The 14,982-nt window shown below is 62.0% G+C and overlaps 1 protein-coding gene across 1 annotated transcript; it reads left to right on the forward strand.

The window, feature by feature from the left end:
* The first annotated feature begins 1,593 nt into the window (after positions 1-1,593).
* On the forward strand, positions 1,594-8,438 carry GBX1 (gastrulation brain homeobox 1). Its single transcript, XM_054274106.1, is given in 3 exon segments — positions 1,594-1,714; positions 1,717-2,391; positions 7,793-8,438. Coding segments are annotated over 3 exon segments (1,320 nt in total). The 3' UTR covers positions 8,317-8,438.
* Positions 8,439-14,982: the final 6,544 nt, after the last annotated feature.

The following is a 14,982-nucleotide window of genomic DNA, read 5'->3' on the forward strand; positions in this document are numbered from 1 at the left end:
TATTTTACCATTACCTTCTCCACATCCATTTCCCTGACTTGGAGCAGGGCTTTTCTTGCTGTGGAAAGATGACTCTTTGAGACCACAAGGATGTGCCACAGAAAAAGGCACAGAAGACAAGAAAGAAAGAGGAGGCTGTGTGATGTCATATCTGGGCCCTGGGATTCAGATTGTGCCTGTTTAGTGGAGGAAGGCTGAGTATCCCGCTTTGAGCACAGTGGGCCCATTTTTGCCTCACTTAAATGCTCCACACAGGGTCCAAGCGTCCAACTCCGTGGCTGGGCTGTCATGTCCCACAGAAAACACACACTTCTGAGTGGTATTCCAGACATCCTCAGGGACAAAGCAGAAGGTGAAGGTAGAGAAATCCATGTGTTTACACAGATATCGATGCCACCAGGAGCCTGGGTAGGTAAGCAGCCAGGGGTGCTGCATCCCTGGTCAAAGGGGAGATGCAGGCAGGAGCACACAGGGCACATGAGAAGAGGAATATCCATAGCTGAGAGCTAGAGGTCTGGAGTGGCACAGTCCACTGGAGTGTCACTGAAACTACAGCTGGAGTGAGCATAGACATGACTCCAGCTTGCATTTCTTGGCTTCCAAGCACTTTAAAAATCCTGATCCTCTTCTGAAGCCGGGCTTCAGTTTGCCTCCTGCAGGTCTGGTGAGCAGCTCTCTATAGACAGGACAGCCCGAATGCCGAGCTGGGGGCAGAAAGTGCTCTGTTTTAGCGTGGGGACTCTCCACAAGGGGCAGGCGATGTTCCTCCGGACACAGCGAGCACGGCGGAGCCGCGGCTCGGGAGCTTTCGGCTCGCACGGCTCCCGCCCGCTCTGCGGATGGAGCGATCGCACCGGGGCCGCCACCGGGGGACGCGTGCGGCACCCGGAGCGCGGGGGCGAGCGGTGCCGGTGCCGCGGGGGAGCAGCGAGAGGGGGCACTGCAGATACAACCCCATCCCACCCCGACCCCGGTGCGGCTGCGGGCGGCCCCGCTGTCTGCCCGGCCCCGCGGCGCCCGAGCCCACCGGTCTCACCGAGACCCCGCTCCGAGCCGACAGCGCTCCAGGGACGAGAAGGGCGCACTCCCGACCCTGCCCCGGGGCTGCTCTCTCCGCGCCCTGTTCGGGCGGTCTGCGGGCACGGCACGGCACGGCATGGCACGGAACGGAATGGCACGGAACGGCACGGAACGGCGCTACCGGTGCCTGGCCAGGGCCGGTCCGTCGGGGCGCTGGAGCCCGCCCTTCGCTGCCGCCCCCGGACCCCTCCCCGAGGGCTCGGCCATCCGGAGCTGCCGGGAGGGCCCGCTCGGCTCCGGCTGCGGAAGCCCCGGTGGTGCCGGCAGAGCGGAGCCGGTCCGCCCCGTCCGTGGGCCCGGAGAGGGCCGTGCGGAGAGCGCGGCCCCGTCCCGTCCCCACAAAAGCACCCTTGTCGTGGCCCCGTAATTGCTAATCATCAATCACCATTAATAACAGCTGATGAGGCGGGAGGGGGAGGCGCCTTCCCAGGGGCCGGCCGTGCCGGGGGAGTGGGGCGCTTTGCCCCGCCGGAGCGGGCGCTGAAGGAGGAACTCGACCGTGATGTGCAGAAGATGGATGAGAGCAGAGGGCGACACCCCCGCCCGCCTCCCCTCCCCTCCTCCCCTCCCTCCCCTCGGCGGCCCGGCCCGGCCCCCCCGCGGCGGGGCGGGCGGGCGGCTCCGAGCGCGCCTCCATCCACTCCGCCGCGCCGAGACAGCGAGCGGGCGGCAGCTCTCGCCGGGCGCCGGAGCCCACGGGAGCCGGAGGGCGCGGGCCGGGGCCGGGGCCGCGGCGGCGGCGGCGGCGGCGGCGGCGGCGGGGCCCGGCGGCGGCGGGATCGCGGCGAGTTGGCGGCGGCCCGAGCTCGCCGGAAAGTTGGTGCCGGCTGAGCCGGAGGCGCCCGCTCGCCATGCAGAGACCCGGCGGCCAGGGGACCGCCTTCTCCATCGACTCGCTCATCGGGACGCCGCCGCCGCGCTCCGGGCACCTGCTCTACACCGGGTACCCCATGTTCATGCCGTACCGGCCGCTGGTGCTCCCGCAGGCGCTGTCCCACGCCCCGCTGCAGTCGGGGCTGCCGCCGCTGGCCCCGCTCGCTTCCTTCGCCGGCCGCCTCACCAACACCTTCTGCGCCAGCCTGGGCCAGGCCGTGCCCTCCATGGTGGCGCTCACCACCGCCCTGCCCAGCTTCTCCGAGCCCCCCGACGGCTTCTACCCCCCGCAGGAGCTGCCCCCGCCGCGCGCCGCCCCCGACGCGGGCTGCCGGCGCGGCGCCGACGGGCTGGAGGCGGAGGAGCTGCCCCCGGGCCGCGACAAGGGCCCGCCCGAGCCGCCGCTGCACTTCCCGGAGCCCTTCCCCGGCCTGGCAGGTAAGAGCGGCGTGGGCCCGTCCTGCCCGGCGGGGAGCACCCGCCCCGCCTCACCCGCAGCCCGGGCAGAGCTGCCCGCTCCTCTCCGCCGTCCCGGCGGCACCGGGGGCGGGCGGTGCCGCGGCCGGAGCTCGGCAGGACGGCAGCCGCGGAGCCGAGCGCTGGGGCCGGGCGCGGCGGGCAGGACGGCGGGGCAGCCGGCGGGACCTGCCCTCGGCGGCGCTCCCGGCCCGGCTCGGAGCGCCGAACCGACTCTGTCCCAGCCCCGGTCCGCAGCGTTCCCGGGCTGGAGTCAAACTCCGCCCGCCTCGGCCGGGCCGCGGGGCGAGAGCGACCGGTCGCGGCCGGGCCAGCTGCGCGGAGCTCTCCGAGGTCCTGGCACTCGGCCCGGGCCGAGCGAGCGGAGGTGGCGGCGCGTCCCGCGGCTCGCTCCGCAGCCCTCCCCGCCCGCGCCGATCTCGGTGCCGGTCCCCGTCCCGGTCCCGTTCGGTGCGGCGGGGGCTGCGCTGTCCCCAGCGTGCTGCGACCACCGGCTTTCCAAAGTTTCCCCCGAGCCCGCCCCGCAGGGCCGAGGCGGAGCAGCTCCGCTCTCCTCCGTTCCGGCCGCCCGCTCGGCACCGGCTCGGCCGGACGGGCGGGCAGGCGGCAGCGCCCCTCCGGGACCCCCGGTGCGGACAGGAACGGCTCCCGTCGGGGCCCTCGCCTTTGTGCGCTGCGGCCGCTCCCCGAGAGCGCCAGCACCAGCCTCGGAGACTTGTTGCTCCGTATTTCTCAGCCAGGTCCAGCGCTCAGCTCTTCTCCCGGGTCCTGCAGCACGGGCTCCCTGCGGCCAGACACAGACGAGCCAGCTGCTGCTTCTGTGGTGCGGCCTCTCCTGAGCTGTCTCTCCTGGCCGCTCCCGGGATCCACCTTTGTCTCACAGACCTCTTGGCATGGATGTGTGCTGAGAATCTCTGCTGCTTCTTGCAGTGCTTGGCTGTTTGCTGTCCATCCTCCCTTTAGTCTCTCCTGGGTAAGCCCAGGTGCCTTCCTTGCCGTGCCTTGTTCATCCCTCAGAAGAGCACTCACTCATCAGGTACCCTTAGACCTCTCAGACCAGGCATTTCAATGGGGGCATTCTGCCTCCCCCTTCCTGTGTGGGTTATTGGGTGCTCCTCCAGTGCTCCCTGGGCTCTGTGCTGAGCCAAAAGCCCAATGCAATCTTACATTTTGTGGAAGTCTTCTCAGGGCAGCATTGCCCTGGCCAAAACCAGGTCTATACAACCTCACCTTTCCCATCTGTGAGCAGATGAACTGTGTTGTGCTTGATCTCCCTCTCTGGCTTCTCCAGAACTGAGCCCAATATGTTCTCTCCTCCCAAGGGACTCAGATGAACTGTCCCAGGCCGTGGCCACTTCTGAATCCAATAAATCCTACCTCTAAGACTTTTCCTGTTGCAACTGGACGGTGTGATGGAAGGGAAGATGTCTTGCTGCAGCTGTTCATCCTCTGCTGCCTCTGAGCACTGGCTCTGCTCTGGAGCCATGAGGGGAGCTTGTCCTTCTGCACAGATGTGCCCATGTGGACCCAGTTCTGTGGGCTGCTTTGCCCATGTCCAAGAGGATTTGTCAGGCCAAATGTGCCTGCCTTCTCCTTCACCTGCTGCTTCTCCTGGCTGTACCAGACAAAACTGGAGATGGACAGTGGGGTTTGTTTTACAGCCATCTTAGAGGAAACTCAGGAGGGTTGTTGTGAGCTTTTTCCAGTACTAAGGAATAGAAAGATGATTCATGTCAACAGGAGTCATCAAAAACTATCTATAATGCGGTTTGCTCTCGCATCCAGTCTGTGGCCCTGACCAAAAGCAGTTGTCCAGGGAAGAGCAAGAGAGCACAACCTGTTCAATGGTCAATTCTGAAATGATACTTCCTTCACATCCAACCATCTGCACATCGGGGACTTCCTGTGCCAAGTGTTGTTTCTGTATATTTAGTAAACTTCTACTAATTTGTTTTCTGTGGCCTTATCTAATCTCCCCTGGAGTCCACCAGAAAGGAGGGCTAACCTTGACATCAGCCACATCAAGATGGCAAGATGTTACACAGATTTTTTTACCTGTAGAAGAACCTTGTGAAAAATAAATGCTCCCTTTTGACAGTTTTGCTGACATTTAGTGACTTATACTCTGGAGTGACTGCTGCTGTCCCTAGGCTCTGTTATATCTCCATCATGCAGGTGTCTGTGGACACAGGATCAGTTGCATCCTGGATCAGCCAAAGGAATTAATGCACTATTTTAGGACTTCTCTCTGCATCCACTGGCTTTGAAACTTGCTTCCAGCAACTGCCACCCTTCTTGAGCAGGGAGAAGTAGGCAGGGAAACTGGTGGTGAGAAGCAGCAAAGCTTGAAGTCTGATTTATTTCCACAGCTGCCACAAAGGTATGACCCCTGGTGTAAGGGTCCTTAACATCCCTAGCTCCCCACACCTCTTGTGAGAGCAGGTTTGTTCTGAGCTGTTCAGATCTCCTCTGAGATTCAGGCAGAAGTCTGAGACTCTTTCCTGGTTTGGTGTAGTGACAGCACATTCAATCAGGGACAGGGGGAAGTTTCTGTTTCCCTTACCAGCACAGGGCTCATCACAACAGCCGTTCCTGACCCTGCTCCTCCTGATGCTTCCCTGACAGCTTTGTCGCCTGTGACACTCAGGTCTCTTCACCATGCTTTCCACATCCATAATCATAGAGTTACAGAATGGTTTGGGTTGGCAAGGACCTTTAAAGGCCACCTAGTCCAAACCCCCTGCCATGGGCTGGGACATCTTCAACTACATCAGGTTGCTCAGAGCCCTGTCTGACAGGCTTTGAGTGTTGCTGGGGATGTGCTATCCACCACTTCTCTGGGCAACCCAGTGTTCACCACACTCATTGTGAATAATTCTTTCTATACCTCATTTAATCGACCCCTTGTTCTACCACAAGAGACTTTAAAATCTCTCTTTGTCTTTCTTATAAGCCCTCCTTAAGTACTGCAAGGTTGCAATAAGGTTTACCTGGAGCTTTCTCTTCTCCACACTGAACAGCCCCAACTCTCTCAGCCTGGCCTCACAGCAGAGGTGCTCCAGCCCTCAGAACATTTTTGTGACCCCCTTTGGATTCTCTTCAATGTCTTTGACAAGATCAATGAACAGCTGTGACTCTGTGAAAAACAAACCAGCGGGTCAACCCTGTTCTTCATTTACTGCTTCTCGTTGATTTTTCAGTCATGATGCTTTGCTTCGTGACACCTTCACTTCATGTTCAAAGGCCTTGAAAGTCTCAGTACACCCCACCCACATGGGTGGGATCCCCTGCCTTCATTCCTTCCTTGCTGGTGACATAGTAGGTGACTAACAGACCAATATACCAATTTTCTTTGTGAACACATCCAATTTAGATTATGTTATCAAGTAGTTCCAAGTTCCTTACTGCAAACCCAGCCCTTTTATAAGACACAAATGTGAGAGTGCTCCATTTAAAATTTGGAGTCTGGTTCAGAAGAGGGTATTCAGAGAGCACCTGTTTTACAAACCATCGTGTTGCTCAGTCTTCTTGCAACTGAGGGGCACAGCCTGGGCTGACAGGAGCAAGCTGCCCTATGAGCACTGTTCGCTGCTGGGATGCCATCCTCCATCCCTGGGGAACTGCAGTGCCAGGACAGGACCTAAAGAGCCCTTGGGGAGGACAGAATTCCTCATCAGAGCTCTCTTACCTTGTCAGGCCCCATGCTCCACCAGAGAGAGCTGGTAAACAGAAGTGAGAGCTCTTCTTTTCTTCAGCAAAGTGCTGACATCAGGTTGGCAATGGCAGCCAAAGTGCTCCTTGCCACCTGCTGCTGATCCTCAGCCCCACGAGCACGAAATCTCTGGGTCTTTACCCTCTATGCACATGGGAAATCTCTTCCCCTACCCCTGACCCTACGCTCTGCAGCAGGATAGAGATGAAGGTGTTCTTTGGAGGAGCAGGGAGAAGATTCCAGATCTCCAAAGCCTGGTCTCAGGAAGCTGACAAGGGGTGTGGGAGCTCCACAGTCACCAGGCTACCAGGAATGTCTTCTGGGCTCGAATAGTCTCCTGCAGTTCTGTTTGTGTTTTTAAACCCTGCGCTGTCAGGCTTCTGGGGGCCTTCTGCCTTTCCCCCTGAGGTGAGGTGAGGTGGCCAGCAGGGGCCCTGGCTGCATGGGCCACTGCCTGTACACTGCTTACAAGTTTGGAGAGCTGCTGCTTCTCCTTGTGCATGTTGGATTGTATAGAGCAGCAGTGCTTCAGGACAACTCCTTCCAGACGTGATTGCTGCTCTTGGGTCAGACTTGAAGAAATTTCTGGTCTCTTCTAATCTCAGCATGACAGAAAAGCTTTTTCACCTGCTTGTGCATAGCTGTGGGTCCTCCCTTGATGACCCCTGTCTGTGGCTGAGAGCATCTTCTCACTTTGAGCCCTTCTACTATGGAAGGGACTGTCTTCCAAACCTCCTTCCTCCGTTTGTCTCCCACTGTGTCCTCCCTTGCTCCATGGCTGTTTCATCCTTCAGGCAGCAGTTTGGGACACAGGAAGCTTGCAAGGAAGAGATTCACACCCCAGTACCATATCAGTATCCTCAGAGGCATCTTAGCAGAGGTGTCTGCCATGATCCAAGCACTGCATTCTCCCTGATGGCCTGGGATGAGGTGCTGTCTGTTGGGTGATGTTGACAGGTTCTGTCCTGCCCCTCTGCCCACTGCTGGGCGTAGCTGAGCCCTGAGCATCGGCTGCCTCAGCCCCTTGTTCCCTGTCTGCTGTGGTGCATCCTTGGATTAGGGAGGGAGAGCCAGAAGTGGGGCCCCCACGTCCTGTAGAGCCCTGCAGGGAGGTTTGCTGGGCTGGAGCTGGCTCTGGATGCTGTTTCCAGGACAGTTCTTCAGCTCTTGGCTGGCTCACAGCATCGATGGACTGGTGCCCTGGGGAGAGACAGGGAGGGCTGAGCTGAGAGACAAGGTACGGGCGTTCTATCCTGTGCAGAGATCCAGACAAGCCCTGAAGTGTTGTGATGTTCTCTGCCAGACCGAGACCGTGGTGCTGCTGCGGCTGGGCCGGGGATGGGGCTGGGAATGGGGATGGGGCAGCTGCTGCTGGGTCAGAGCCCAGCGTGGCTCTGCCTGCGCTGCCCCTTGTGACCGGGCGGGCTGCGGGGCCAAGGGCGCTGGGACCCGGCGCAGGGCTGGGGCCGGGGCTGCGGGACGCGGTGGTGACGGGCTCCGAGGCAGCGGGAGGAGCGGCAGCCCCCGCCGGGGAGCGGGCAGAGCTTTCCCCGCGTCTGGGGGGCTCTGGGAGCGGAGGGGCCCAGGCGCGGTGCGGGATGCGGGGTGCGGGGTGCGGTGCGGCGGGCACTGACGCTGTGTGCCCCGCAGACGGCAAGGCGTACAGCTCCGACGAGGAGAAGCTGGAGGTGAAGTCGGCGGCGACGCCGTGCAGCGAGCGGGAGGAGGAGAGCTCGGCGGGCGAGAGCGAGGAGGAGCCCTTCCTGGACGGGGCCGCCGCCGGCGCCGCGCTGGGAGCCAAGGGCAAGGGCAAGGGCGGCCCCGCCGCCGAGCAGCCCCCGCCGGGCTCCGGGGCCGGGAAGAGCCGCCGGCGCCGCACGGCCTTCACCAGCGAGCAGCTGCTGGAGCTGGAGAAGGAGTTCCACTGCAAGAAGTACCTGAGCCTGACGGAGCGCTCGCAGATCGCGCACGCCCTGAAGCTGAGCGAGGTGCAGGTGAAGATCTGGTTCCAGAACCGCCGCGCCAAGTGGAAACGCATCAAGGCTGGCAATGTCAGCAACCGCTCTGGAGAGCCCGTCCGCAACCCCAAGATCGTGGTGCCCATCCCGGTGCACGTCAATCGCTTCGCCGTGCGCAGCCAGCACCAGCAGATCGAGCAGGGCGCCCGGCCCTGAGCCCGGCCGGCTCCCGGACCCTGGGGCGGGCGGCGGCGGCGCTCCCCCTCCTGTGTACATGTCCCTTATTTATTCCGTGTAAACTCTGTACATACGGCAGCGTGTCCTTCTGTCCGTGCCGCGGGGAGCGCGGCCGCCTGGCCCTCGGGCCCTGGCCGCCCGCTGGGCCGGGCTGAGCCGGGCCGGGCCGGGCCCTCGCTGCCGCTGGCGCCCGCCCGTGTATAGCTGTGATTTCAATAAATTATTTTCTATGGAGCACGACCACGTTCTTCCTCGCTGCAGGAACGGGCGTCCCGCGGCCCCGGCCCGGCGCGGGCAGAGGAGGAGAACGGGGAAGGGAGAGGGATGGGAACAAGGACAGGGACAGGGACAGGGACAGGGCCACGGGCAGGGCCAGCGGCGGCGGAGGTCGGGGCGGCAGGCGGGCGGGGAGAAGGGGACGCGCCGGGCTCAGCCGCCCCTCGGGCAGTGCCAGTGCCAGTGCCGGTACCGGACCCGCGGAGCCGGGGCTGTGCGGGCTCGTTGCACCCGCTGCTGTGCCGGTGCCAGATGCGGGAGGGAGAAGGGGATAGGGCGGGCCGGGAGGCGCCGGGAGCATCCCCAGGCCGGCCCTCCCGCCGGCGGAGCGGGGCCAGGGCTGCTCCGGGAGCGCCTCCGCAGCTCATCCCGGAGTGCGGAGGGTGCGAATGTGTGTGCTGTGCTGCTGCAGGCTCCCAGCACGGCTGCGGCCCCTGCCCCGGCCCGGCTCCCTGCGCTGATGCCCTGGGACAGGGGCAACAACCAAAGGGGCTCGCACATCCAGGCCGCCTTTCTGTGCTCCTGGGAGCTGGTGCTGGAGACGGTGCTCCCGCAGCCGGCCAGCTCCGATACTGAGCCCAGCCCCAGGAGCCCGTGAGGACCTGGCTTTGCACAGGGCACAGCTGCGTGCCCAGCCCAGGGCACAGGGGCCGTGGGGCTCCCTGGGTGTCCAGCCTGGGAAAACTCTGCCCTGCTGTGACAAACATCGGCGAGTCCAGGGAGCAGGGCAGCTCCCGTGCCTGTGCTGCGGTAGCAACACCCGTTGCAGTGTCACCAGAGGTTCCTGGAGAGGGGGAGGGCTCTCTCCAAGGTTTGGCTGGGGCACTGATTGCTCACAGGTTTGATAGGGAGTTTGGGTCACAAACGGTCCAGCCAGCTGCTGTCCCCTTCCCTGGGAGAGCAGGAGCTGTCCCGACAGCCAGAGCTGACTCCACCTTCCCCCGGTGCCACAGCAAGGGCCGGGCCATCTCTGCGCTGCCTGGGGAGCAGTGCTCCCTCTGCATGTCCCTTCCTCTTTGGCAGGTGCATTCTGTTCACCTGCAGCGTGGGGTCCGTGCTCAGCCTGCAGAGTCCTCCTGCAGTGCCCTGGAGCTCTGAGCCCTGGGGTGGCTGTCCCTGCCCTTGGCTCTTGGCTCCCGTTGTGTGGCCAACAGACAGGCACAGCTCAGATCAGAGCAATCGTTTGGACAAAGCTGTGCTTCTACCTGTCCTTGGTGGGTGGCTTTTTCCACAGAAATATTTGCTGGAGGTACCGAGAGGGTCCTGTGGGATCCTTTCAGGATTTGGTTTCTCAGCACAGCTGCCTTCCACTACAGGACACCTGCCTCTGTCCCTGCACCACTGACCTGGGAACAAGAAAGTTTCCTCAGGAAATGCCTGGCCCGGTGCTGCTCACAGCACCCCCAGCATGGATTTGCCCTGTGCAGGCAGCAGCACCTGCTGGCATTCCCTGTGGATCAGGGGAGGAAATGTCCTTTGGCAGCAGCCCCCGGCGCCCTGCTCTCAGGAAATCTGTCGGCTCCCTTTCCATCAGGCTGGGCTGGAGCTGCACCCCTGCTCCATCCTCGTGGGGCTGCTCTGGGTCAGGGACTGCCCTCAGCCGTGCTCCGTGCTGCAAAGGGGACACAGCAGCCGTGGCGAGGGCACAGGAACTGTGCCAGGTACTCACCTCCGTGTGGGAGGGCAGGGGCCGGGAAAAGCCATTCCACAGCTGCACACAGGGCTCTGCCACTACAAATGTGTCCACAGGAGGGGTCTGTGCCACTGCAGCCGATCACAGCACAGCAGTGCACGCTAACCACAACACTCCAGAAAGTGTCCACAGCTCCAGGGCTGGGCCAGTGACATCAAAAGGAGTCAAATTTTATTTTAAGGTCCAAGAACTCCCTTATTCCCACCAGGCATTTCTAGCTGACACTGGCTTGATATGTCCTGCCCCAGTGGAAGCACTGGTTTATTGTGTCTTTAACCCATGTCCCCCACCACAGAGGCCACAACCCACCCGAAATCCGTGTGCAGAGCAGCCCGCTCATGCATGCTCATCCATGGGCTGCTGCTGAGGTGGATCCAACACCTACAGTTTTTAGCTGCATGGAAGGTGTTATTGTTGTTGTTGTTGTTGTATTAGACCAATCCCAGAGCCCACACACATTGCAGCCCTGCAAACAGCCAGGCTGAAATCCCCACAAATGCTGCAGAGGTGCAGCTCTGTGTAGAGCTGCTGGAGGTGACAGACTCCTGCTGTCACCAGCGCTGCTGGAGAGAGCTGCAGAGCAGCAGAGTGTTCTGGCACCGAGCAGAGCAGAGCCGAGCTCCCTGTGAACCCTGAGCGCTGGGACGGCTCTGGTGCCTCCTGCACACGGAGAGCAAAGCACTGCACAGGGAGCAGGGTGCAGGGCACTGCCCACACTGCACAGGGAGCAGGGTGCAGGGCACTGCCCACACTGCCCACACTGCACAGGGAGCAGGGTGCAGGGCACTGCCCACACTGCACAGGGAGCGGGGTGCAGGGCACTGCCCACACTGCCCGCACTGCACAGGGAGCGGGGTGCAGGGCACTGCCCACACTGCCCACACTGCACAGGGAGCGGGGTGCAGGGCACTGCCCACACTGCACAGGGAGCGGGGTGCAGGGCACTGCCCACACTGCCCGCACTGCCCGCACCACCCACACTGCCCACACTGCCCACACTGCCCACTGAGCACAGTGAGCACAGTGCAGGGCACTGCCCATACTGCCCACACTGCACAGGGAGCAGGGTGCAGGGCACTGCCCACACTGCACAGGGAGCAGGGTGCAGGGCACTGCCCACACTGCCCACACTGCCCACTGAGCACAGTGAGCACAGTGAGGGCATTGCCCACACTGCCCAAAGCAGCTGTGGCCCCTCCTGAGATGGGAGAGCTGTGGGGCCCCATGAGCTGAGCTCTGGGTGCTGGGTCAGCCTGGGGTTGGTGGGAGAAGGAGGGCCACGATGAGGAATGAGAAACTGGCCACAATGAGAAACTGGGCAGCAAAGACAGACCCAGGGCAGCTGAGCCATGAGCCTGGCTGGGGCTTTGGGAGGTCTCTGCTCCAACACCTGCTCGAAGCTTGTCCCATTCCAGATGCTGAAGAATTTGCCCATCTGACTTCCAGGATCTCCAAGGGTGGGCAGCCCCTCCTCTTCGGGCCCTGTACCAGTGCCCAACCACGTCTCTAGTTCGTTTTTTCACTTGCATCTATTTGGAATTTCCCATCCACAGCTTCTGGCTGTTACCCTGTGTCCCGGAGTGGGAGCTGCTGGGGAATGAATCTCCGCACAAGCACTGGTACCCATGTATGTGCCCGGGTACGCACACGTGTGTGTGCACACAGAGTAAAAGGCAGATACAGGTGCAGACACACACACAGATAAATACATAGAATGTGCTTATACATGGACATGCATTTGTTTATATAAATATGTTTATGCACAGATATATATATATACACGCATTCATAAAACAAGGCTTTTGTTGCCCTAAGGAAGGCATTTTCAGCATTTACAAGGGAATTCTCCCTACCCAAACCTGTCCACTTGTTTACCTGTATGGTACTTCTCAAAAAACTGGGGAAGGAGCAGGGATTGCATCCCACATAGAGTTTAATCACTCAGCACAACAAAGCTGGCCCTCAGCATTCCCTGACAGGGTCTTGTATGAAGATGTGATGGCCCACAAGACAATATGGTGCTGGTACTCTTCGTTAGCCAGCGGCTCCAGGACTAGCTCAAGGTGCAGGAGAGAAACAATGTCCCAATGGCTGGCACCTGGGAAAGGTTGTGACCCTCCCCAGCTGCTCTGCAGCCTGTGCCAGCTTGTCCAGGGTCCCCACCAGCCAGGCTGGAACTCCCCTCAGGGCTTTGGGACTCCCTGTGCTGTGGAGGTCTGCACCCACCTGCAGGCCTGACTCCATGGACGGGCACAGGTCAGGTGTGGGAGTGGGGTGTGGGTGCTGCACCTGAGCGAGCACAGCCTGAGGGGGCTGGGGCACTGTCACACCTGAGCCTTTTCCCCCAGAGGCAAGGCTGGACACAGGAAGGCAGGGCCCCTGCCCTGGCCACCTCTGCATGTGCCCAGCACCAGCCCAGCAGCCTCAGGGAGGACAGTGCTGCCCCATGCCCACCTGTGCCCACCTGCCGATGCCCAGGAAGCTGTGCCTGCTCAGCTGGGGCTGCAGGAAGTCCTGTGGGGCTTTGATTGTAAGTTGTGCCCTGTGGGGTTTTTCCTGGCTGCGCCCAGGCTCTCTGGGAAGTGCTGCAAACCTGTGGTACGGCTGGTTTCCAGCCAGGGGCTGCATTCCCTGGATTTACTCATGGCACGGGGCTGCACCCATGGCTCCTGTCCTGTGGCACCCACCTCCCTGCCCCGGCTCCAGCCCCAGCTCCATGATGGGAGAGCTGCTGGGGCTGGAGTCCTCCCTGGGGCAGGGTCCTCGTGGAGCTGCCATGGCCACTGCTGCTGGGCCACCTAACTCAGAGACAGCCCTGCTGCTGCCCTGGCACATGCTCTGGTATACAGCACAGCAGAGGGCTGGCCTGTGCCCTCCCTGGCATCAGCCTGAACACAGACACCTGACTCCTGCCCCAAAACACAGTCACAGTGCCCCTGAGCACAGACACGGCTCCTGCCCCTAAACATGGACACACACCGCTTCCCCTGAACGTGGACATGGAGCTCCTGCCTCATGCAGCCTGTCCTGGCCCACCTGGAGCCACGTTGGTCACCTTGGCCCCCAGATGTGCCCCAACACTGCAGTAACGCTGGGCTGGGTCTGGCCCACTCTTGGCTCCTTGGGACGCTATCAGAGCCCGCAGGGACCTGGTGGCATTCCCTGCCCCAGGTGCCAGCAAAGGGCATCACCAGGATCCCCAGCACCCGTTTGCAGTCTGAGCAGCAGTAGGGCACAGGGCCTGTCCCCACGGGGCTGTGTGCCCCCAGCAGTGCCACCGCCAGCAGAACCTGGCCAGGGCTCCATGTGCCCTGAGCAGCCTGCACCCCATGGGCACTGCGTGGGCTGTGTGGCCCCAGACCCTGGACATTGATGATCTCTGTGCTCCCTTCCAGTTCAGGGTGCTGCAGGATTTTGGTTCCAGAGCTGTCCCCACATGGCTCCTGGTGGCATGGCCATGGCTCGCAGCCCCAGCTCCAGCCCCAGTGCCACAGCCGAGTGTGGGGACAGGCAGGGGGCTCCTGGGGTCAGAGCCGGGTCTGGGCTGGCACCCGGGGGCTCCTGGGGTCAGAGCCGGGTCTGGGCTGGCACCCGGGGGCCTGGGGCAGGGCTGGGTCTGGGCTGGCACCTGGGGGCCTGGGGCAGGGCTGGGATGGGAAGGGAGGCGCCAGGGCTGGGTAGGGCGGGATCCCGCGCAGGAGATGATGTATGGGCAGATGTATCAGATCGCACAAGATAAACAAGCAGTGAATTTCATCAGGGCCCATCATGGCTTTAATTTGGCTGCCTAATGAGTCAGATCCAGCCGCGCAGATAAAAGTTGTCAGAGCCGCAGCCCTAATGAATTTCTTGCCACTTGTAATCAAGGCAGCTTGTCTGAGGGGGATGATTAATGGGCCCCAGAGGAGCTGCCGTCCCTCGGCTTCCATTCCCGTTAATGCAGTCGCCAGGAAATTAACCAAACCCAGCACTGGGCTGGGGCCAGGGCTGGTGTGGGGGCACCCATGGGCACCACGAGGGGATGGCAATGAGGGGTGACATGGGCGCAGGGGCTGGACTGGAACCGGACCAGGACCGGGACCAGGACCAGGATGAGGACCATGTCAACATGGGCACGCATAGCCAGAACATCAAGGAGTGGAGGGGCTGGGGCCACGGTCTGCAGCCCCCAGCAAGGCAGCCTCTGCCACGGGAGAGGCACAGGAGGAGGCAGCAGGGCGTGGCAGGGACATCTGAGGGTACCTGTGCCAGCTGGGGGTGTCCTGGCACCTCCCTTCCTGCAGCACTGCCGCACGGGCGTGGGGCCCAAGGGCAGTGCCCGCTCCCAGTGCAGCACGGCCCGGCCCCAGCACAGCACAGGGACACTCCAGGCACAGCCGGAACCCCAGAGTGCTGCTGTGGTGCGGCCTGGGCGCAGCCAGCCCAGCACTGGGGCCCTGCCGTGCCCATGGCCACGAGAAGCAGGCCAAGGCAGGGCAGACACACGGCTCCCCGCGCTGCTCGGGGTCTGTCCTCGGGACTCGATGATCCTGCAGCCCGCACTCCTGGTGCGTGTGGCAGCCCATCACTCCCTGCCTTCCCCAGCCCAGCTCCACGTTGCCATCCTGGGCACAGGGACCGGCTGGCCCAGGTCCCTGCCCTGCATGTCCCCTCTCCAGCACAGCCCTCTGCTGTGC

This window comes from Melozone crissalis, unplaced genomic scaffold (assembly GCF_028551555.1).
Source record: "Melozone crissalis strain CALT ecotype California unplaced genomic scaffold, PUWL_Pcris_2 ptg000016l_1, whole genome shotgun sequence".
NCBI classification, from domain to species: Eukaryota; Metazoa; Chordata; class Aves; order Passeriformes; family Passerellidae; genus Melozone; species Melozone crissalis.